At 36.7% G+C, this 20,890-nt stretch overlaps 1 protein-coding gene across 3 annotated transcripts in view; it reads right to left on the reverse strand.

Annotated features, from left to right (window-relative positions):
- Positions 1-20,890, reverse strand: part of EPB41L4A (erythrocyte membrane protein band 4.1 like 4A) — a 90,187-nt gene that overhangs the window by 42,712 nt on the left and 26,585 nt on the right. For 2 of the 3 annotated variants that reach the window (XM_081943432.1, XM_081943431.1), the window contains exons 3-5: positions 13,407-13,511; positions 4,569-4,620; positions 3,989-4,067 (exon numbers count right to left, since the gene is read on the reverse strand). In XM_081943432.1, the coding sequence (XP_081799558.1) occupies positions 3,989-4,067; positions 4,569-4,620; positions 13,407-13,511 (236 nt within the window). The remainder of the gene's footprint in view (positions 1-3,988; positions 4,068-4,568; positions 4,621-13,406; positions 13,512-20,890) is intronic. The other variant, XM_081943433.1, reaches the window with a different exon arrangement.

Consider the following 20,890-nt stretch of genomic DNA (forward strand, 5'->3'; position numbering starts at 1 on the left):
CATGCATGCATGTATGTATGTATGTATGTATTTCACCTTCATTGAGGCTTTGTTGAATCTCAGTGGCGCAGTGGTTAGAGTGCAGTACTACAGGCCACTTCTGCCAGCTGCCTGCATTTTGGCAGTTCAAATCTAACAAGGCTCAAGGTTGACTCAGCCTTCCATCCTTCCGAGGTGCGTAAAATGAGGACCCAAATTGTTTGGGGCAATATGCTAACTCTGTAAACTGCTTAGAGAGGGATGTAAAGCACTGTAAAGCAGCTTTTGCTATTGCTACAAATAACTTATGGTAGCAAACACATCCAACCTACGTTCCTCCTCCTATTTTCCCCACAATAACAACCTTGTGAGGTGAGGTGAGCTGAGAGAGAATGAGGTCTCTCAAGGTCACTCAATAGGCTTTCATGGCTAAGACAAGACTGGAATCATTGTTGTCCGCTTTCTAGCCTTGTGCCTTAACCACTGGACCAAACAGTCTACATGGGACTGCTCTTGAAGACCTTCCTGAACCTATACCTGATCCAAAATACTGTTGCTTTAAATTGTACAATGGATATTCTAAACCACTAAGAGTCTTTTGTATTGGGACCTACAAAAAACTATTATGATTGATTGCAAATCTTTAGACTGGATTTGGAATGTTTGTCTACTTTTGAGTCCTTACCAAGGCCATCAGACAGACAAATGTTATTACTGCCATCAGAAAACACAGACCAAATGAAAATTTTGTGTGTGTGTTTGTAATCTATACTATACAGTATATGCCTATTTGGAAAGGTCATATTTCATCTATTGTAGACAATTAATCAATGCTTGGTTTATTTATCTTTAGTTCAGATGCAAATTATTTTTCCCTTTCAAATGTACAGGCATACTTACATACTTGCTTACTTACATACTGAGTATACTTACTGAGAATTCTTTTATATTGTCATTAGTTTTAAATCTTTATTTGCTTTGACATCTTTTATGTGGCTTAGGAGTGCCCCTATCAGTCCATAGTCTTAGTATTAAGAATCTTTATAGAGATGTTAGTATTTTAATATTATAGTATCATATTAAATATAACATAGTATTATATATAGCATTGTGTTGACAACCTTAGCTTTTAGTGATCTTTTATGTCTTATAAGTTTCAGCTTTGTTATTGAAATGGGTGTAATCTTTCCTTATTATATTTTATGCTGGTCTATGATTAAAGTAAGGATTTAACTGACTGATTGATTGATATGGCACTATGGTATTGTATGCTATGAATACCATGAGATTAACATTATGAAGTGAAAGTTGTGTATATAATGAAAAGCCATAAAAAGCATCTACCGATTTAGATCACTTTGAAAGATGTCTGCATTACTAAGTTTGAAACATTTGCAAAACACACACTCCATTTAAGCCTAACTTCAATTAAGATGACTAAAATGACACTGGTTCCTACATATATTCATGCATTCAACCATAACTGTCTGCAGAATAAAAATCTTCATTTGTGAGGTTGCTGACCCGGATAACGCTAAGTTTCAAGGCTTATGCTAAACTCAACCCACACCACATTATAAAAGGCTTTCCCTTACCAAACAGCTGCACAGAAATCACAACTGTTTGCAGAAACCAAACATAGTTTGAATAATGTTGTAAGGAACAGGACTCATTGTATATGCTCATCTAGTGAGTATTCTGGATTTACTTAACAAAGGATCAAATCTTAAAATGACTTAAGCATTTAGAATCCTGGCAAATCTTGTAAAGTTTATTGCAAAGAATGCTTGGTTTCTTTTTCAACAGAACATGTTTCCATCTTTTAGTACATTTAAAAACATTCCTTGTTTAACATCTTTCTTAATTAAAGCAGAACAGATGGCTATATGGGCTAATAAATTTCACCTACAAATACTTTTTTCATGTAGAATATTTCTCACTCTGTTGCACTTATCAGCTATTAAACCAGATATAATAGTATAATAATTATAAAATGCAAAAGGTCACATTATGTTACAGAGAGGACACATATAAAATGCAACCACAACAGCCATATTTTCCTCCATCAAATCTATGCGCTGGGGCAGAAAAAGCTGTAAATGGATAAGCAATAAATATAGAAATACATAATTATTTTAGATTTTACATTGCTCTGGCATGATCTACTGTCATCCATGAAACCGGCTTTTGTGCATTCAGAACAATAAATCATCATGCACATTATGTTTACTGGAACAAAGATGGAAGTTGCAGCACACTTGAACAGGTCTATTTAAAATGAATACAGAATCTGATGATCAAACATTATTTATAAGTAACTTACAAGTGTTTATATGACTTGATCTTTCATTATAGAAATATATAAAATATTTCTAAAATATTCTAAAATATTTCTTAGAATTAATACAAAAATAATATATATAAAGTATAAATCTGAAATGTCCATTTTGCTTCTAGAAGGATAGTGAGTAATGCTATGAATGTAATTAATTATTTTTGCCCTTAATAAAATTTTGTCAACAAAGAAAAATGATGTATATGTTACTTTCAATGTGTGAAATTAGACATTTTATAGAAAGCCTAAGCTAGCTATAGAATATCAAAATGGGATGTCAAAGTATAAAATGCTTAATATTTCACACAATTCTATGCAATACCAAAAGGCAAACTGCCCAAATATAAATATTCCCACTAAAATATCATCTAGTTTTCCTTGTTGCAATGAGTAGGTCAATGCTGGTCTTTTTCTCTTGGTTATTTTTTTTTCCAGTAAGAAAGTCCTGTACTTTATTTTGCATTTCTTCTTACATTTTCATATACATCTTTTCAAGAAAGAGTTAAGATTACTTTTAGGTTAATCCTAACTCTAACCATAATCCCAAACATTTTCATTACTCTCTTTTCATACTTTGCCTAAATAGTTCTTGTTATTCTGCATAATGCCTAGGTAGGTTTATATACAATGCCTAGGGAAAATATATAGCATATTAAAATAACACAGAAATGTCATACTTCGCATATAATCTTCATAAATTTAATACAATTGAGCAAGTCCAGAGGTATTTCACAAGAAGAGTACTCCACTCCTCTGCTTACAATAGAATACCTTATGCCACTAGGCTTGAAATTTTGGGCTTGGACAACCTAGAACTATGCCGCCTACGATCTGACCTAAGCATAGTACACAAAATTATCTGCTACAATGTCCTACCTGTCAATGGCTACTTCAGCTTCAACCGCAATAATACACGGGCAAACAATGGATACAAACTCAAGGTAAACCGCTCCAAACTCGCATAAAATATGACATCAGCAACAGAATAGTCAATGCCTGCAATGCACTACCTGACTCTGTTGTTACATCCTCAAAACTCCATAGCTTTAACCTTAAACTGTCTATTGTGGACTTCACCCCATTCCTAAGAGGTCTGTAGGGGGGCGTGCATAAGCACACCAGCATGCCTACCATCCCTGTCCTACTGTCCGCATTTATTCATACCTATTTCCTGTGTTCATGTCCATGTCCATGTTTATACTTATACCTGTTATCTCGTACATGTTTGATAAAACCAACCAAACCAACCAACAAACACACAAACATTCTATAGATTTCCATTATATGCAATGCCAGCCTTTCACACATTGTGAACATACATACTGGAACATGAATTTTTTGGATTCCCCATTTATTTCCATTTTATGCTTTGTAAATTCCTTCCTCCCTTTCCGAAACATTTTTCTCATCAGAGTATCCAACCAACACACACGCACACAAAACAAGCAGTACAAAATGTTGAATTGTGCACATATAAAGTTAAGACCTAATATTACTGACTCTCACTAAGACTCAAGTGATTTGAGTAAGCTATTTCTCACTATTTTTAAAATACCATGTTGCTTAATACTGAATAAATTAAAGCTTCACTACTTTTCCTTTGCTTTGAAATATAGGCAATTTTCAATCTACTTAAAATCACATTGTCTTTTTTGTTAATGTTGTTAATAGTACCTGGTGATTTCTTCTTTTAATCTGCATGGATCTTCTGCATAGTATTTAACACCAAAATATAATGTGTAAGGTGGACCAGCTATTAGAAATAAAAAACTATATAAGATTAAATGCATAAGGATATAATGTATATCTGAATATACTTTGATACAAAGCATTCACCTGTTTTTGTTTGTGATTTTAGTAATATAACAGCTATTAAATTATCTTTCCTTTTTTTCTTAGAACACAATTCAAAATAATTTACACTGGAGTGCCTCAATTAATTTTCAGATATTAAAATTGTAAATATCCCCACTGAATTTTTGGGGCAGGAACCATAAGCTATCAAACTTATTCATGCACACACCAGAATAAAACAGAAACAGGATTGAAATAAGAATGTTTGTACACAGGTTGAAAAATACATTTTAGCACTTAAATAATTATGTTCAGTTTTGAGATTGATCAATATTTCTACATGCAAAATAAACTCACAATAATTTGTGTCAGATTTCTCAAAAAGATTGGATTTATAGATGTACTTTCTAAGCCTCTCTATCGCTAAACAATATTTATAAAGTTCAAATTATATACATACTATTTATGAGTTCCTTATGCTCTGCAAGTGTCTTTGTAGGATCCAGCCAGAACTGTAATTATATAAAGAAATGGTTATTAAAAATATATATCAACATATATGCTACTTACAATACAAAACTTTAGAGATTTTGCCATAGACAAATCAAATCAAAACATTATACAAAATCTTCCTATAATATAAGTTTTCCCCACTACTTTATTGCTGTTGAAGAGATTTTGGTGTGATATATGTATTTTAAGACTAAAAAAATAATGCCTCTATTCTGCCCATGTTAAAAATATAGAAAACTGCACCCCAAAATCAGTAATGTCTATCACTAGTCGTTTGGTTTAATGATTAAGGCACTATATGCTAGAAAACAGGAGGATGTGAATTCCAGTCTCACTTTAGCCAACTGGGTGATTTAGACCCGTCACTTTTTTCTCAGCTCAACACATGTCACTAGATTGTTGCTGCTATGGAGAAAGTAGGAAAAGGAAGGTGTGCTGGATATGTTCACCACCTTGAGTTATTTACAAAGATAATGAAAGTGGAATAGAAATAAATAAATGAGGGTGAAGGTTCCTTCTCCGAGCTTGTAGATTGGTTTCGGAACATTTCATTACCAGGCTAATTAACATTTTCAATGGAGTTTAGAGGATGTCATGGTCAGTGTTCTTCTGTTTATAAGATCTTTGTGTGGTCAGTAGATCTTGTGATAGATCAGGTATGAGTGTGACAAGTGAGAGTCTTGTGATGGGTCTTGTGATAACAATATAAAAGACACCCTAAGAAAAATGGAAAAAGAAAAACAGCTAACACCAATAGAGAGAAAGGACATGTGATCACCAGACTCCTCCACACCCAGGTTCTACGGACTCTCCAAAATACATAAGAATGGGATCCCTTACACCCAATTGTGTCTCTACCTGGACTACCGACGTACAAGCTAGCAAAAAGCCTACAGAGGAAACTCAGACACCTGGACAACAACTCAACCGTCTCAATAAACTGCACAGAACAATTTCTCCAATGCATCAAGCACACCAAGATCAACAAGGAAGAAATCATGGTCTCCTTCAACATTAATGCTCTCTTTACCTTGCTTGACATTGACATGGCTAAGCAAACTATACACTACCTACTTACTAAACACCATATCCACAAAGATGATGCCACCACAGAATACTCCATGTCCACAAAAACTATCATGAAACTTCTGGATCTATGTCTCAACATACCAGTAGATACTTCAAGTTCAATGGGAAAATCTATAAGCAAGTATACGAGGTACTTCGATGGGATCACCCATATCAGGCTTAAGAGCAGAAGCAGTTATGCAATGACTCAAATGCATAGCTCTACCCACCATCTAACCAAAATTCTGGACATGTTGCATTGATGACACCTTTGCCATCATTAAACGCTCCCAAATTGAAGAAACACCACCTACTCAATATTCCCTGGGATCAAATTCACATAATGAAGAAACAGATAATAGACTCCCATTCCTTGACATTGGCATAAGGAGTCTAGACAATGGAGAACTTGAAACTTGCATCTACTGCAAACCCATATATATGGAACAGATCTTCAGCTCCGTAAACAACCACCACACCACACACAAAAGCTGTGTCCAGACCCTCTTCAGAAGGGCCAGGATACACTGCAGCATCACAACACTAAGAAAAGCAGAAGAGAAACGGCTGCTTGAAGTCTTTCTACATAACAGCTAGCCCCAAAACTTCATATTCCAACATACAGCACCAACCCCAACACATCACACAGCCAACCACCACACAAGCCACCACCTTTAGTAATAGCAATAGCCCATAAACCCACAGCTAAACTCCACCAGGAATTATCCAGAACCAAATACAAGAAATACAAGGATGAAAGAAGCAATGTAATCTACAAAATCAACTGTAATAATTGCAATCAATTCTACGTGGGACATCAATTAAAAACCAGGATCCATGAACACTGGTTGGCAGTCAACTACACAACTCCAAATCTTTAATCTCTACTCACACTGACACCAAATAGAACCAGTTTGATTGGAGCAACAGAAAACTCATTGGCCACGATACCAACCGAACTATGAGTTCATCGAAGCCTGGCACTCCATAAACAATTCCATCAACAAACATCTTACAGCTTCTGAGAAACAAATTAACCACACAACTAATCAGAGACAGCATCGACCTTCAACCAACTCATGCAAGCCCCCCCCAAACCAGCACTTCACCTCCCAATGACCCTCACTTCATGTAACCTCCCCATCATAAGACTCTCACAGATGACTCACACCTGACCCATCCCAACATCCATACTTGACACACCCACATTCATTGTAAGACCCATGACCACACAAAGCCCTTGTAAACAAAAGAACACTGACATCCCCTAAACACTGATGATGATGTTACCTAGCCTGCTAACAAAACGTTTGGACACCAACCCACAACTTTCACCCTCATCCTATACCCGAGCTACAGATGTTTGCCACTATTGCAAATAAATGTTCTCCAGATATTAAGAACATTTGCACACATTACGTTTCAACTCACTAGGTTCAACCTTTTTCAACCTAGTGCCTGCTAAACTACAACTTTCATTAACTTTCATCAGCTTGCCTTCTATTTAGCATTTTGTGTCTCGATATTTATTAGTGTTGACTGAGAATTGAAGAGCATATATTATTTAAAAATATAGAAAAACAAGTTATATAAATAAATGAAACAGTATTTTTAACATAAACTATAATTAGAGTAGATCCGACCTTACTTCCCAATTGCTTTCTGACAATAGTATTTTAGGGAAAGTAAAATTATCTGCCAATTAATGTTCATTTGTATCAATTCATGGGTAATAAAATCAATATTGCTAAATCAGAGCTAATCAGAGTTAAAATTGCCAATTGTTCTTGAATGGGAAATAATAACTTATTATCCTGTATAACAAACAAGTCAAAAAAAACCACCAAAAAAGGAAACATGGTCTGAAAATACATAGAATTGAAATATTAAAAAAAAAAATTTAAAAATACAAATGAACAACATATTTGCTATTGTAATATTTCATCAATTGAGTAAGTATGTGCACAGGTACATTTGTAAAAGCCAAATATTTTTCTGTATAATTCTAAGTGGCAGTTGTAATTATCTTCATGCCAATAATAATCACTAGTATGGCTTATTTCTCAAAATTGCAAGAAAATCTTACAAATTATATTAGAAAATACATCACTATTAGCAAATTAGTAGAATGTATTATAATTCCATATTGGCTGAAACCAAGCAAAAAAAAAATGGAAGAGATACAGCAAATTTAGAACCGCCTTCAGCAAAACATTGATCAAAAAAAGATATTTGAGCTCCTTCCTGCATCAAATTGCAGATTCCAAGCATACTGTTTAAATACGTATGGATATACATTTTGTTTCAGGCAAATAATGCATAAATAATATAGATGCCAAATCATTAGAGAGCTCAGTCAAGAGTAGAAACATGAAAGAATATGCCTCTCAAACAAATACTCAAGCTTACCAAAATACATTTACCAACAGTGCAGCTTCAATAAGGCATCTCTGTATAATTTGTATGAGTAACTGCAGGCCTAGCTATATCATATACAGAATCCTAACACAGACTTTTATTCTCAGCAAGAAAAGAGGCAGAGCATATTCTCTACTGATTAATTTAAAAAGAGCTTCTTAGGGTGTTACGTCAGTAAACAGAGTAGAAATCAAATAAAGAGTACCGAAAAGGTGAGACAAACAAGATCCATTTGACTAAAATGTCAGATGATTTTTTCTAGCAGAAGAATCTATAACTGATCAGGTTATGAATCTGACCATAATCATTTTCATCCTTTGGTGTCACAAGGGCTAGATTTCCAGTAGTATTCCTTATCTCAGTGATGACAAACCTTTTCAGCACTGAGTGCTGAAAAGGGAGCGAGCGCGCACGGCCAGCACCAAGTGTTGAAAAGGGAGTGCTTCATGCGCGCGCTCATCTGGAATGCAACCCGGAAGAGGAGCTGCCCAGGGGGCATGCGCATGCTGGAAAATGAACTTCCGCCAGCAAATCTTCCGGTTACTTCTGTGCATGTGCACGTGCCAATCAGCTGGCCAGCACATTGCTCATGCCAGAAAATGGAAGACCACCTCTTCCAGTTTCCAGCACTACCGCATGCACAAAGGCCAGCTGATCATCACATGCACATCGCACAGCAGAAACCCAGAAAAGGAACAAGCAACACCGCGCATGCCAGGCAACATGGCTCTTTGTTCTACTTCGGGCACACATGCCACAAGTTCACCATCACAGCCTTATCTCAACAGATGTTTGGGACTTTTCTGCATTGCATCTTTAAGCTACTTGAGGTGGAAAGGATTTAAGAAATCCCTTCTTTAAAAAAAATCCCTATTATTTTACAATTCTGCTTATCATTTGGGATGATGAAACTGACAAAATTTTGTCAATTTCACCTGGTTAAAAAAGATATACCGTTTCAAAATTTCATCAATGAAATTATTAAAAAAAGAAAGAAAAGGAAGGAAAAAAATTCAGTTTAACGATTTTTGTTGATATTTAGCTTAGATTGAAGAAGAAACTGCCAGAATTCTTGTCAAATTCATGTGGTTTTTAAAAAAAAAGTAGGTCCACCTTTTCATTTTTTTAAAATCAGGAAATGTGTACAAAAAGGCTTAGCATTCCACTTTTGCAGTGTGAGTTTGTATAAAAATTAAAGGAAATAAACTCTAGCATTTCATCAGTGCATCAGGAATAGAACAAAAACAAGCATATAAACATAGATTCACTGATCAAAGTTCTTTTGGAAGAGAGCAGGCAGCTCAACACAAATTGGCCATGGAAGTGAGCAACCAGTCACGGGAGCAGATGGGTTGTTCTTGCCACAGAGTACAGTATTGGACATATTTTTTACTATAAAATGGAGTATGAGGTAAATTGAACAGTATCATTTGTACCAGCACATGCATTGTACGCTTGATGTGTGTAGCAGAAAAAAAATTGCCTTCCTGATACCCTAGCGGGGGGGGGGGCAGATAGAAGACAATGTTGCACATGCCTGACCTTGAAAAATGCTTATTAGCCTAAACCACCACTGGACTCACTGATCGGATGGATCAGATCTTAGACTCATATGTCATTGTGCAATATCAATTATTTATTTGTTTATTTATTTGTTTGCTGCCCATCTTTCTGGGAGACAACTAAGGGTGGCTTACAACAGTAAAAACAATAAAACCATACAGACCCATATATCTAACTGTAATAAAGATACACATTATGATCTCCCCCTCCTCCAATCAATAAAAATGGTTCAATATAGTGAAAATATGGAAATGTCCAACATTTACATTTCTCACTTTACCCATCATATCAAAGGTCAAAGTATATGAAATAGTCCAAACCAATCTTACAATGGGGTTCTGACAAAAGGAAGACAATATAGTACAATGCCATTCTGAACGTCATTTTTAATGGAATACAGATTTGTCCAATAGGCCAGATTTTAATATGTAGGTCAGATTTTAACTTTCTAATATTTTGTATGACCAATCCAAGTCACTGAAACATTTCATATTTAGCTACAGTAGATGATTTTATGGTGTAGAGCACAGGTGTCAAACTCGCGACATCAAGTTGCCATCACGGGACGTATCGCAATGTTTTTCCCCTTCGCAGAGCTGGAGTGAGTGTGGCCTGCACGTGACGTATCCTGCCTGCAGGACATCAGTTTGACATTCCTGGTGTAGAGCCTCACTACTATGATTATTAATTCAAATTTAAATTCAATATATTAAACATGTTTATAATAGACCTTTAGTTAAAAAAAATCTTTAATCATGTCAGTCATAATTAAAATGTATTTTGTTCTGTCACTTAAGTACTCATAAATACAAACCCTCCTTTCTTTCTCCCCTTGATCTTTTTGTAATGTCCAATTTATTTACCCATTAAAGCAGGAAAAGAATATGATTTGATTTATTGGATTTGATAAAGTGGCCCAACTCCCAGAAGATTCTGGGCAGCATCCAATAACTCCAATACATAGATTTAAACCAAACAACACTCCCCAACATGCAAAAACTTAATAGGGTCTCTAACTGCAGTCTTGGAACAAGTCAGATCTTGATACTTCCAGAAACCAAGGAGAGTAGGAGCTATGTCTTCTGCTGCTCCTGAAGATCCAGGCATCAACAGAGAAAGAATGCACTATCACTGTCTTATCCCCAATAAGATAATATTTAATTGATGGGACTTGAAACACACCCACTCTATCTGAAAGCACAGGATGGGCAGAAACAACTGGAGACAGGCAGTCTCTCAAATGGCAATCTCTATACCATGAAGGGCTTTATAGCACCTTGAACTGCACCCAAGAGTCAACTAGAAACCAATGCACCTCATGTAGCGGTGATGACACACTAGTATAGCTATTATTGTTATTGCTTGAACCATTACAATTTGAACCATTTGAAGCTTCCAGATGGTTTTCAAGGGCCAGGTAGGACGTCTTACAAATTTAGAACATTGCTGTAGGAAGCCAAAATACAAATACACCTTTGTTTTTTTATATACCCTATTTGGGATTTAAACTAGTTTCAACACACACAGAGACTACAAGTTACTTCTTATATGAGCAACATGATATTGCTAAACCCAGCCCACGTATCTCATTAAAAGCATTTAGTTACTTCAATCAACTTTCTTGATCTCCTATATTTAATTGTATTTTGAAATGCAGTTTAAAAATTATGCAATAAAAGAATGCATGTGAAAGGTAAAGTGAGTAAGAAAATAGCTGTTTTAATCAAAGACATAAAACAATTTTACCCCACAATTTTTCAACTAAACCTTAAAGAAAATATCATATGTATTGATTATAATAATGCTTGCATGTCGGCTGAGCAGAGGATGTAACAAACTTTAAAGAGTAGTTTCCTTATTGTGCAATTATTTATTTCCTATGTCTTTATTCATATAATATTGCCTATTCTGTAAGAAAGATTCTCAATTACCATGGTATAGTTAATATATTAATAAAAACAGATGTATGCACACAGAAATGGGATATGTAATAATTATAATCATTTCATATAGGGGTTTTTCTGGAGGTAGACAAGTTGAAGTTATCTGCACACCCAAATGAGCTTCTATTTCATTACGAATACTTTCCCAGGTGCATAACTATAAATTGCAGATCTGCATATTATACTTCCATAATTTTTAATCTGATTTCATAGAATATTCCATTTCAATCCAATGTATGTTATCATAAAAGTCTTTATCTTCATTAGAATACATAACTCATTTCAACATTTAATATCCAGGTATGAATGCATACCATAAATGTCTTTTAACCAGTTTTATTTCAGTTGTTTATATAACTTGAAAGTCAAGATCAGTTTTTAGTTTTAGTTCTTTGCCCCATGATAACTATCGTCAATATTAGTATTATTCAGTCAGATACAAATATATTTGTTTCTCTGCAAGACTACAAGTATCAGTCATATAATTTTAAACCAATTTCCTCAAAATATGTAGCTATTCTAATAATTTTCTGGGAGAAAACTATGAACATTTTACTGCATTAACAGATGAACAGCAGCATAAACATATATTAATTTGAATGTCTTACACTGTAACCAGGGGTGGGTTGCTGCCAGTTTTACTACCGGTTCACAATCCCCGCGCGCACCAGACGTGCACTGCATGCGCTGTTCAAGGTAAATTGTTCTTTGCACATGCGCAGAACAATTTACAGTGAGCTGCACACACACAGTCACTAAAAACCAAAATGGTGGTGGCCCAGTAGCGAGGGAACCAGTTCGGGGACATGGCAAGCCTGGATTGCTGTCGGTTCTACGACCTATGCGTGAATTCCATTACCAGTTCAGCTGAACCGAGAGCAACCCACCTCTGACTGTAACATCTAAATCTAGCCTCTAAAATCAGTTTGACATCAAAACTAGGCCTGTTCTTCCAATAATTAATACAATATTCCTATCATGCTGTTAAAACTGTTTGGGGAGATTTCTTTTGAATAATGAAGTTTTACTTAACTGGAAAGTATCAAACCATTAATTTAGAATTTGGAAAGCCCATGCTTAATTTTTAGGTTAATCATGTGTAACAAACATGCACAATCATGTTCACATCGCTCCAACTGTAAGACTCCTTTTCATCATTGTAATATATATGGACAATTGTCCTAGTTTAAAAAGTTCACAAAATAAATTGCATCATGTGAAATTTATTTCCCTATTGTCAAGTACCAGTATTTCATCTAGAATAAGCCTTGAACTTAGGACAGGATGTGCACTTTTGACTCCCATTGCCATAAAAATCTAACTAATGCAACTATCTATTGAACAGGGAACTCCGCATACATGCTATCCTTCCATACATATTTAGCATCAAAAATTATGAATTTAAAAGATCTCTAATCTGATTATGCACTGAGAGTGGGGATACTCAAAAATAACATGCAGGAAACTGAATAATCTCAGCATTAATATAAATTTTATTTCAGTTATGAGCTTCCTCTTAGGAACATTTACTTATTGACATGTTAGCCTTTTGAGACTTGAATCTATTCCTCTGACTAGGAAAGGCATTTTTTATACAGTTAATGACTAACCCTCCCCTCCAAAAGAATTCCTGACTTAATATTAATTTGCATGCACTAATGGGATATAGATTTTATCTGTTTAACAACTAACTTGCTGAGACAGCATGTGACAGTGTAAAACAGAACTGTTAAAAAAAAAGGTCATTCTGTTATCTATTCTGGAATATCTAATCTCTTGTAGCTTTTACTCACCGTCTGGTGACTTCTGTCACAGTACCGCAGTCCAAAATAATCTATCTCAATGAGGTTTAAATGCCGGAATACGTAGCCCAGGACAACCGACCCTTTCGTTGATTTCTGTGGGAAAGAATGTGCAGAGACTTTTCATACAAATGTTCATTCTTTTGTTAGCTACACAGTGGCATTCATGCATTCAGCTAGATAAGTCTACCAGAGGAGACTGCATTATTAGAACTGTCTTTAACAAAAATTGCAATGACAAGAAAAGTTTTTTTTCCTCATATTCACCAGTCATTTTACAGAAAAGGTTGAGCAATTATATTGACAAGTTTTCTCTAATATCATGAGGTCACGTAATTATGTACTCAAACTGTGATCTGCATTATTCATTCTTGCCCATATTCAAACATTCTCCTCAACACTTTGTGATTTCAGATTCCCTAAGGGAAGTGAAAACATCAGGCAAATCCATATACAGACTGATTTAATGAATTCAACTTTTGCATATTTATGCACGCATTACTAGTTGATACCAGTAATACTGTGGTTTATTTTAAGGGCATTAGTATATAGTGGTAACAGCTGTTAAACAACAAAGGCAAGAACTACCTGTAGGAAAAAGGCAATTTATTTTACTTTGCTAGTAGTACTGTGTAAGTATACATTGTTAGCTGAACAATATGTCCTAGACAATGAAGAAGTACAGGATGCTTTATAATTAAAATATAGGTATAACACATTTGTTTCTCTTTATGATACATTCATAAACAAGTTTTAAACATGAAGAAATGAGAGATATCATGCATTTAGTAATTAATGTGCCAACAACATGAAAAGAGAATATAGGCTTTGAATATACAATCAAGCACACTCACACAGTTTAGATGTTAAAAAAAAAGAATCAGAGAAAAATCTCAATGTAAAATAGCCAAGAAAAAAAAAGAATTCTCAAAGTCATTTTAACTTAATGTTCAAAATCTTAAAGCTAGCAAGTAATATAAAATAAATTTCAACACCTGTTTTTAATTACTTTAAATTACTTTAAGACAAAATTAAAACATGTAATCAGAAAACTGGCATGAAACAACAAAGACTTAAAAGCATGAGTATAAGATCAATTTCAACCTATACTGAACATAAATATTTTGGAGAGAAAAAAAATGTAACTTTGTACAGCCAGTCTTCTATTTACAAAGCTTTTGTAAGTCCATTTTGTTCATAAGCAGGTATAAAAACTCCATATCAAGTACAATTCCTACTTTATATAAATTAAGTTACATTTCTCCAATTGATCAAGGACTAACCCAAACCCTGGTTTTGGGTACAGAGGATCTCTACCACATTGATCCATTGTGGCTTTGGCTGCTGGCACGGCCAGTCTTCCCATGGGCTATTAAAGGTAAAGGTTCCCCTCGCACATATGTGCTAGTCATTCCCAACTCTAGAGGGTGGGGCTTATCCCTGTTTCAAAGCCAAAGAGCCAGTACTGTCCGAAGACGTCTCCATGGTCATGTGGCCGGCATGACTAAATGCCGAAGGTGTATGGTACACTGCTACCTTCCCACCAAAGGTGGTTCCTAATTTTTCTACTTGCATTTTTTTCATGCTTTCGAACTGGTAGGTTGGCAGAAGCTGGGACAAGTAACGGGAGCTCACTCCGTTACGCGGCACTAGGGATTTGAACCGCCAAACTGCCGACCTTTCTGATCGACTAGCTCAGCGTCTTAGCCACTGAGCTATCACGTCCCTCCATGGGCTATTAGGACTCTTTTTAGGGAAGGGCTTCCAGCAAGACAATCAGGTGCTGCCACCACACATAACCTGAGGGTGGACTGAAGTGCACTACTCCATTCTCCAGAGGAATAAGTAAGAGCACATTTGGTGGAGGCTTCACAGTGGCAGGGGATGCCAGGCTCCAGGTTTCAATGGCTGTTCTTGCAGCACATTTCTCTACCACAAACCTCTTCGGGCTCGTGTCTCAACTTTTTTTTTTCCTCCCCTGATTGACCCTCGTCCCAGGTTTGACATTAGGTTGGAGCAGACTCACCCCTGCCTAAGCAACCCTTTACGTCCTTAGAGTACTTGGGCTCTCTTTCAGGCATGCTCAAGCCCACCTCCACTCCTCATGGCCAAGGCATTCCTTGGCTGTGGAGTGTAACTGTCCTTCCCTGCAGTGTGCCACAAACAAACCCTTTTCCTATCTTTTCCCACCTTCTGCAATTTTCTAGGTTGGGAATACAGAAAGGTTTGTTCACATAGGAGAAAGTTTTTAACTTGGAAATTTGTAAATAGGGGATGCCTTTACCAAAATGTAGTAGTATTAACCAATATGTGCATATGCAATATAACATTTTAATAGTGCAGCAGCTATACCATAGAATTACATCTGTGGTATACAATCAAATGCCCTCTGGATTTTCTAATTAAAATTTTCAGGAGTGCTCATAGTTGGCTACATTGGAGCTTTCAGTCCGGAACAACTGAAGGGCACCAAACCAACCACTTCCACTACAATATTTTTTCACTGTTTGCATTTGTCCTTGCTTGCCCACAATAACTGATTTTTCTGTTGGTCCTGCCATGAGACAAGTAGAGTCAGAAAATGACAAGGCCAATAAGTTGGGCAAAAAAATATTACTGGTAATCCTTGTTTAATAACCGGTTGTTTAGCGATCATTCAAAATTTCAATTGAATTTCCCAGAGCTACTTTTGACCCGAAGTTCCAATGGCCACACCCCTTACAGTCATGTGATCACAGTTTGGGCACTGGGCAACTGGCTGCATTTAGTCATTGCAGCATCCCACAGTCATGTGACTGCAATTTTGCTAGTTTCTGCCTTTTACTTCCGGTTTCTGGCAGAAAAAGAAAAGCCCATTGGGGAAAATGAATTTTCTTAATGATCATCACAAAAAGGTCATAAAATGAGGCCTGTTCAAATGGTGTTCCACTTAATGACCACCACAAGCTATAAGTGTAATTCCAGGTTCAATTATGGTCCTAAGTCAACATGTACAGCTTCATTTCTTTGTCATGAAGATGCATTTGTTCCCAAGTTTGCAGTAATTATATTTATTAGTAAAACTGTGGCTGTATTGAATCTAGGTTATGCTTTCTGAAGAAGCAGTATCACCATAAGCTCATTAATTATTACTGTAGAAAGATGCCTTATTTTCCCATGCCACCTAGTGTGATTAGCTTTGACTGACAATAGCTTTCAAATATTCCAGGAAGAAATCTTTGACACTAATGCTACAGAATTCTTATCTGTGCAATTATACTGTATTGCTCCACTAAGCTATAGCTTCTGTATATAAATAACTGAAAAATTCTATCTTTGTAAAACAGTTCAGAAACAAAGAGGAGGAAAAGAAAATTCTGAATCTATTTTAGTAGACCAATATTTTATTTTACTTATCTTTATGAGTAGAGCTTGTGTTTTATAAGGTTCCATTTCCTTAATAAGTTAAAGGAAAATCAACTAAAACATATTCTACATTAGTTGAATAGAAATATAATAATTGCTACAAAGATACTTTTCATATGCAATCCATGTTAGTATCCTATACTTTTCAATGTTTCGATTGGTATTCAGAACCTCTCACTTGATTTGCACTTACAGGAATCAGTGAAATTATTACATTACAACTTCAGAAATGAGTCATGATGACTATCAAGTCGACCTTGTAATGCAAAGCATATTCAACCAGTACCAGAGCCTATGTTAAGACTGTTATAGTTTGCATTACTCATAAAAGAGTAAGGCACATGTCTGAACATAGTAAGGTAGACCTCTGATGGCTATAACTTCTTAGAATTCCCCGCAAGCATAGATAGTGGATAGCAAGAACCATGTAATGATGTAATTAGCATATGTATACATTTGCGTAGGTGTGATATTTTCCTTCTGCAAAATCCTAGACTGGTTCGAATAACACAACTGACTCAGTCATCAATTTCTCAAAGTAACAAATTCAACACTACCAGCATGATCAGGAATGATGAAGTCAAGCAGGGAGTGCTTGTTTTAGATATCTTCCCAGGCCCTACAAAAAGGATTTACTCTAATTATTTTTAGAATCAATGGAAAAAAAAAATGCAAATCCCTAGTGGCTCAATGGGAATCAACACTATACCTATCCCAAACATTTTCTGCTCTTCTTCCACTTTCTTTGGCTGTGTGTGATGGGTTTAGAACAGAGCTATACTGTGTCTAGAGAAACCCGAGTTTTGTGGCACTATCCAAAGGCTTGTCTTATTTTTGAGCAGTAGGAAGAGAAAGGGTTCAAGATCCACTAACTTTGTATGAACACGGTTGACCAATGAAATCTCTATTAGTCTTTCTACTCTATCACTGCAGTCAAGTGCTCACATGACACATTAATCCCTTTCCCACTTTGACGGAGTTAAACAAATTATATAAACAAGGTCACTGACTGCATAACATGGCTGTATAGATTTTTGAGAGTGCCCTGCTTTGTTGAAAGCTGACTCAAAAGCAAAACTAAAGAACAATGTGGCATCTTGCTTCCAAACAGAGTACAATCCTGATCATTACACACACTTCGGGTGGGAAACTCCATCAGTGGGAGAAGAGAAAAATAGTGAATAACCAATCTGGAATAGGAATATTGCTAAAATTTAAAGAGTTGGCTTTATACTTAAATCTGATAAAGGCTTACATTATGATTAGGGAAAGATTTGAAAAATCATCAGCAAAGAAAGAATTGTTCAAAATGAGTCATAAAGTTATGCTTTATAATGCAGCAGCAGTAAAAACCGGAAAGGCAGGTTTCTACCAGCTTCATAAAATGACAGCTAGAACCTTCATAAAAGAGACATATTTTTCCTTTGACAGGAGTAAAATGGTACAGTAAAATATGGCAACATACTTAAAATATTTTGAAAAGAAAAGGGGAAAAAATCTATAAAACAAGCTTGCTAGGCTAAGCATTTGAGTATTTAGAAAATATGGCAAATCTCTAAAATATTAAGGCAGCCAAATGTGTTTCCTGACAGCAGCTTCACATTTCTAACTGGCTGATACTGGGCAATCATAAAGTGTGAAACTTTTTGTGGCATATATACTGAGTGGAAAGGAAAATTCTACTGCTGAATTTCTGATGACAGAGACAGAAATATTTATCCAAGAGAAAAAATGAAAAGACCATCTGATATTCTAATTTCAACTGCTTTTACAAATTATAATTCTTTGTTGATTTATCTTCTAAACACAGTCACTAATTAAAATACTTAAGTAGAATTTACAAGCCATTCACCAGTGATGTGATCGTACTCCTCTTTCCCAGTGCCAAATGGCAGAATATCACTAAATCCTCCAAACATTCAAAAGCCAATTATTTCAAGAGTCATCTGTCATCCAATTACTAGGAAAGCTGCCCACTCCAAGTCAATTTAAGCCAGCATCACCACCAATTGTATAGTAATTGCAACCTCCCTTTGAAAGTATAATGTGGTATTATAGCAGGTGATTCTGTTAATGCAACAGTTGTGTGTGTGTGTGTTTTTTTTTTTTTTAAAGACTCCTTCATTCTTTTAATCGGAATTAAGAATACTTATATTGCTCATATCTGTCCTTTGTTACATTTGTAACATTTTTATCAATACAGGCATTCCTCAACTGACAACCACAATTGGCAGTGGAATTTCTATCACTATGGTCATAAAATAAGACATCACTTGATCAAATTGCTTAGCAACCACAATACCAACAGTCCCAGTTGCCATAACTTGAGATGTGTGAATCATTAAGTGAGGGGACTGCAGGAATGCCACCGGTGTGTGTGTGTATGGGTATGCACGAAAAGGTCCAGCATAGGCCACATATAAGTGTGTGTTGGGGGGGGGGGTGTTGCTGCAGTGCAAGCACAGGGAAAGAATACACTTATGTTCCTGAGCTGCGGTGCAGTGCAAAGCCACCTTTGAAAGTCTCCGCTGTCCCAGACTGGGCCACTGTTGCTGCACTTTGGGAAGTGCCAAATGCCCGGGAAGCTCCAACAGTGTGGTGTGAAGCTGAAGCCTAGTAATGTGGTGTAGTGTGGTGCAGCGCAGCCCAACCAAGTTACCCTCACTGCTTTGCACTCCATCATCCCAGCTGACCTGGTCATTTTCCTCCGCCTGCTGATGTGGCATGCCCAGTTTCACTGTAATGTATCTGTATGTGAGGCAACTGCTAGTCATGCCAATCTTTCTTCCCAAGGCCAAATTATGCCATTCTTCAAATTGCATGAGCGGTTTACTCTCCAAAGAGTGATGCTTCTTTTCACAATACGTTGCAAAGCTTCTGAGGTCTTCTCTAAGTCTTGTGAGAATGGGTGTGCTCTTTGGAGAATGGCACACTCCTTATTCTCATGATGCATTAAAACAGCGGTTCTCAACCTGTGGATCGCGACCCCTTTTGGGGTCGAATGACTGTTTCACAGGGGTTGCTGAGACCAGCGCAACTCTAAAGTTTAGACTCCACCTCACGTTCCTTGAAATACCAGCAGACGGGCTCCGGAATGGCCACGCAGCATGTCGCTGCAGCTCCACGCCGTAAAAAACATAGCTGTGCGTGCACACCCCGTACAATTAGCCTCTGAGACTTTATAATGGCGGGAAAGTGTTTCTGTGAGGGAGGAAGGGGCTTAGGTCCTGCTCCGGGCTGTAATTGTGCGGGGCGTGTGCATGGTTATGTTTTCCACGCCGCTGCCAGGTACTTGTAAGTATATCTATATCCACAACCAGACCTGTCATCAAGAGCCAAACTCAGGAGCCCGAATTGGCCCCATTCACACAATGAAAACCTGCTTGCTAAAAGTACCATAAACCATGCACAAAGGAAAAGAGCAAAAAAAATGCAATGCAAGATAACTATTTAAAAATGATACAAGTGGAATTATTATTAGAAATAAAATGTAACAGAGAAAATGATATATAAAGTTGTGTTTCCTGAAATGCCACCCCAAGAGCCCATCAGAGAAAGTAAATAAGCAAGAGCAACAACGGAAAGGAGGAAAGATGAGGGAAAGGGAGAAAGGGTAAAGCAGGGGGAGTAAAGGAGGGGAATCAAGAGTAGGACAGAGGGTAAGAGGGAGGAGAAGAGAGGAGAAGGGGAGGAAAGAGGGAGGAGAAGAGAGGAGGTGGGGAGGAAAGAGAGAGGAAGAAGAAGGGAGGAAGGAGGAGGGAAAGGAAGAAAGGGTAAAAGCAGAGGAAGCAAAGGGGGGGAAGTAAGAGTAGGAGAGTGGGTAAGGAGGAGGAGGAGATGGGGAGTAAAGAGATGGGAAGAAGGGAGGAAGGAGGAGGAGGGAAAGGAAGAAAGGGTAAAAGCAGAGGGAGGGGAATTAAGAGTAGGAGAGAGGGTGAGAAAAAGGGAGGGGAGGAAAGAGAAGGGAAGAAGGGAAGGAAGAGGAGGGAAAGGAAGAAAGTGTAAAAGCAGAGGAAGGGAGAGGAATTAAGAGTAGGATAGAGGGTGGGAAGAGAGGAGGAGGGGAGGAA

This window comes from Natrix helvetica (genome assembly GCF_964273705.1).
Source record: "Natrix helvetica genome assembly, chromosome: 2".
Taxonomy (NCBI): Eukaryota; Metazoa; Chordata; class Lepidosauria; order Squamata; family Natricidae; genus Natrix; species Natrix helvetica.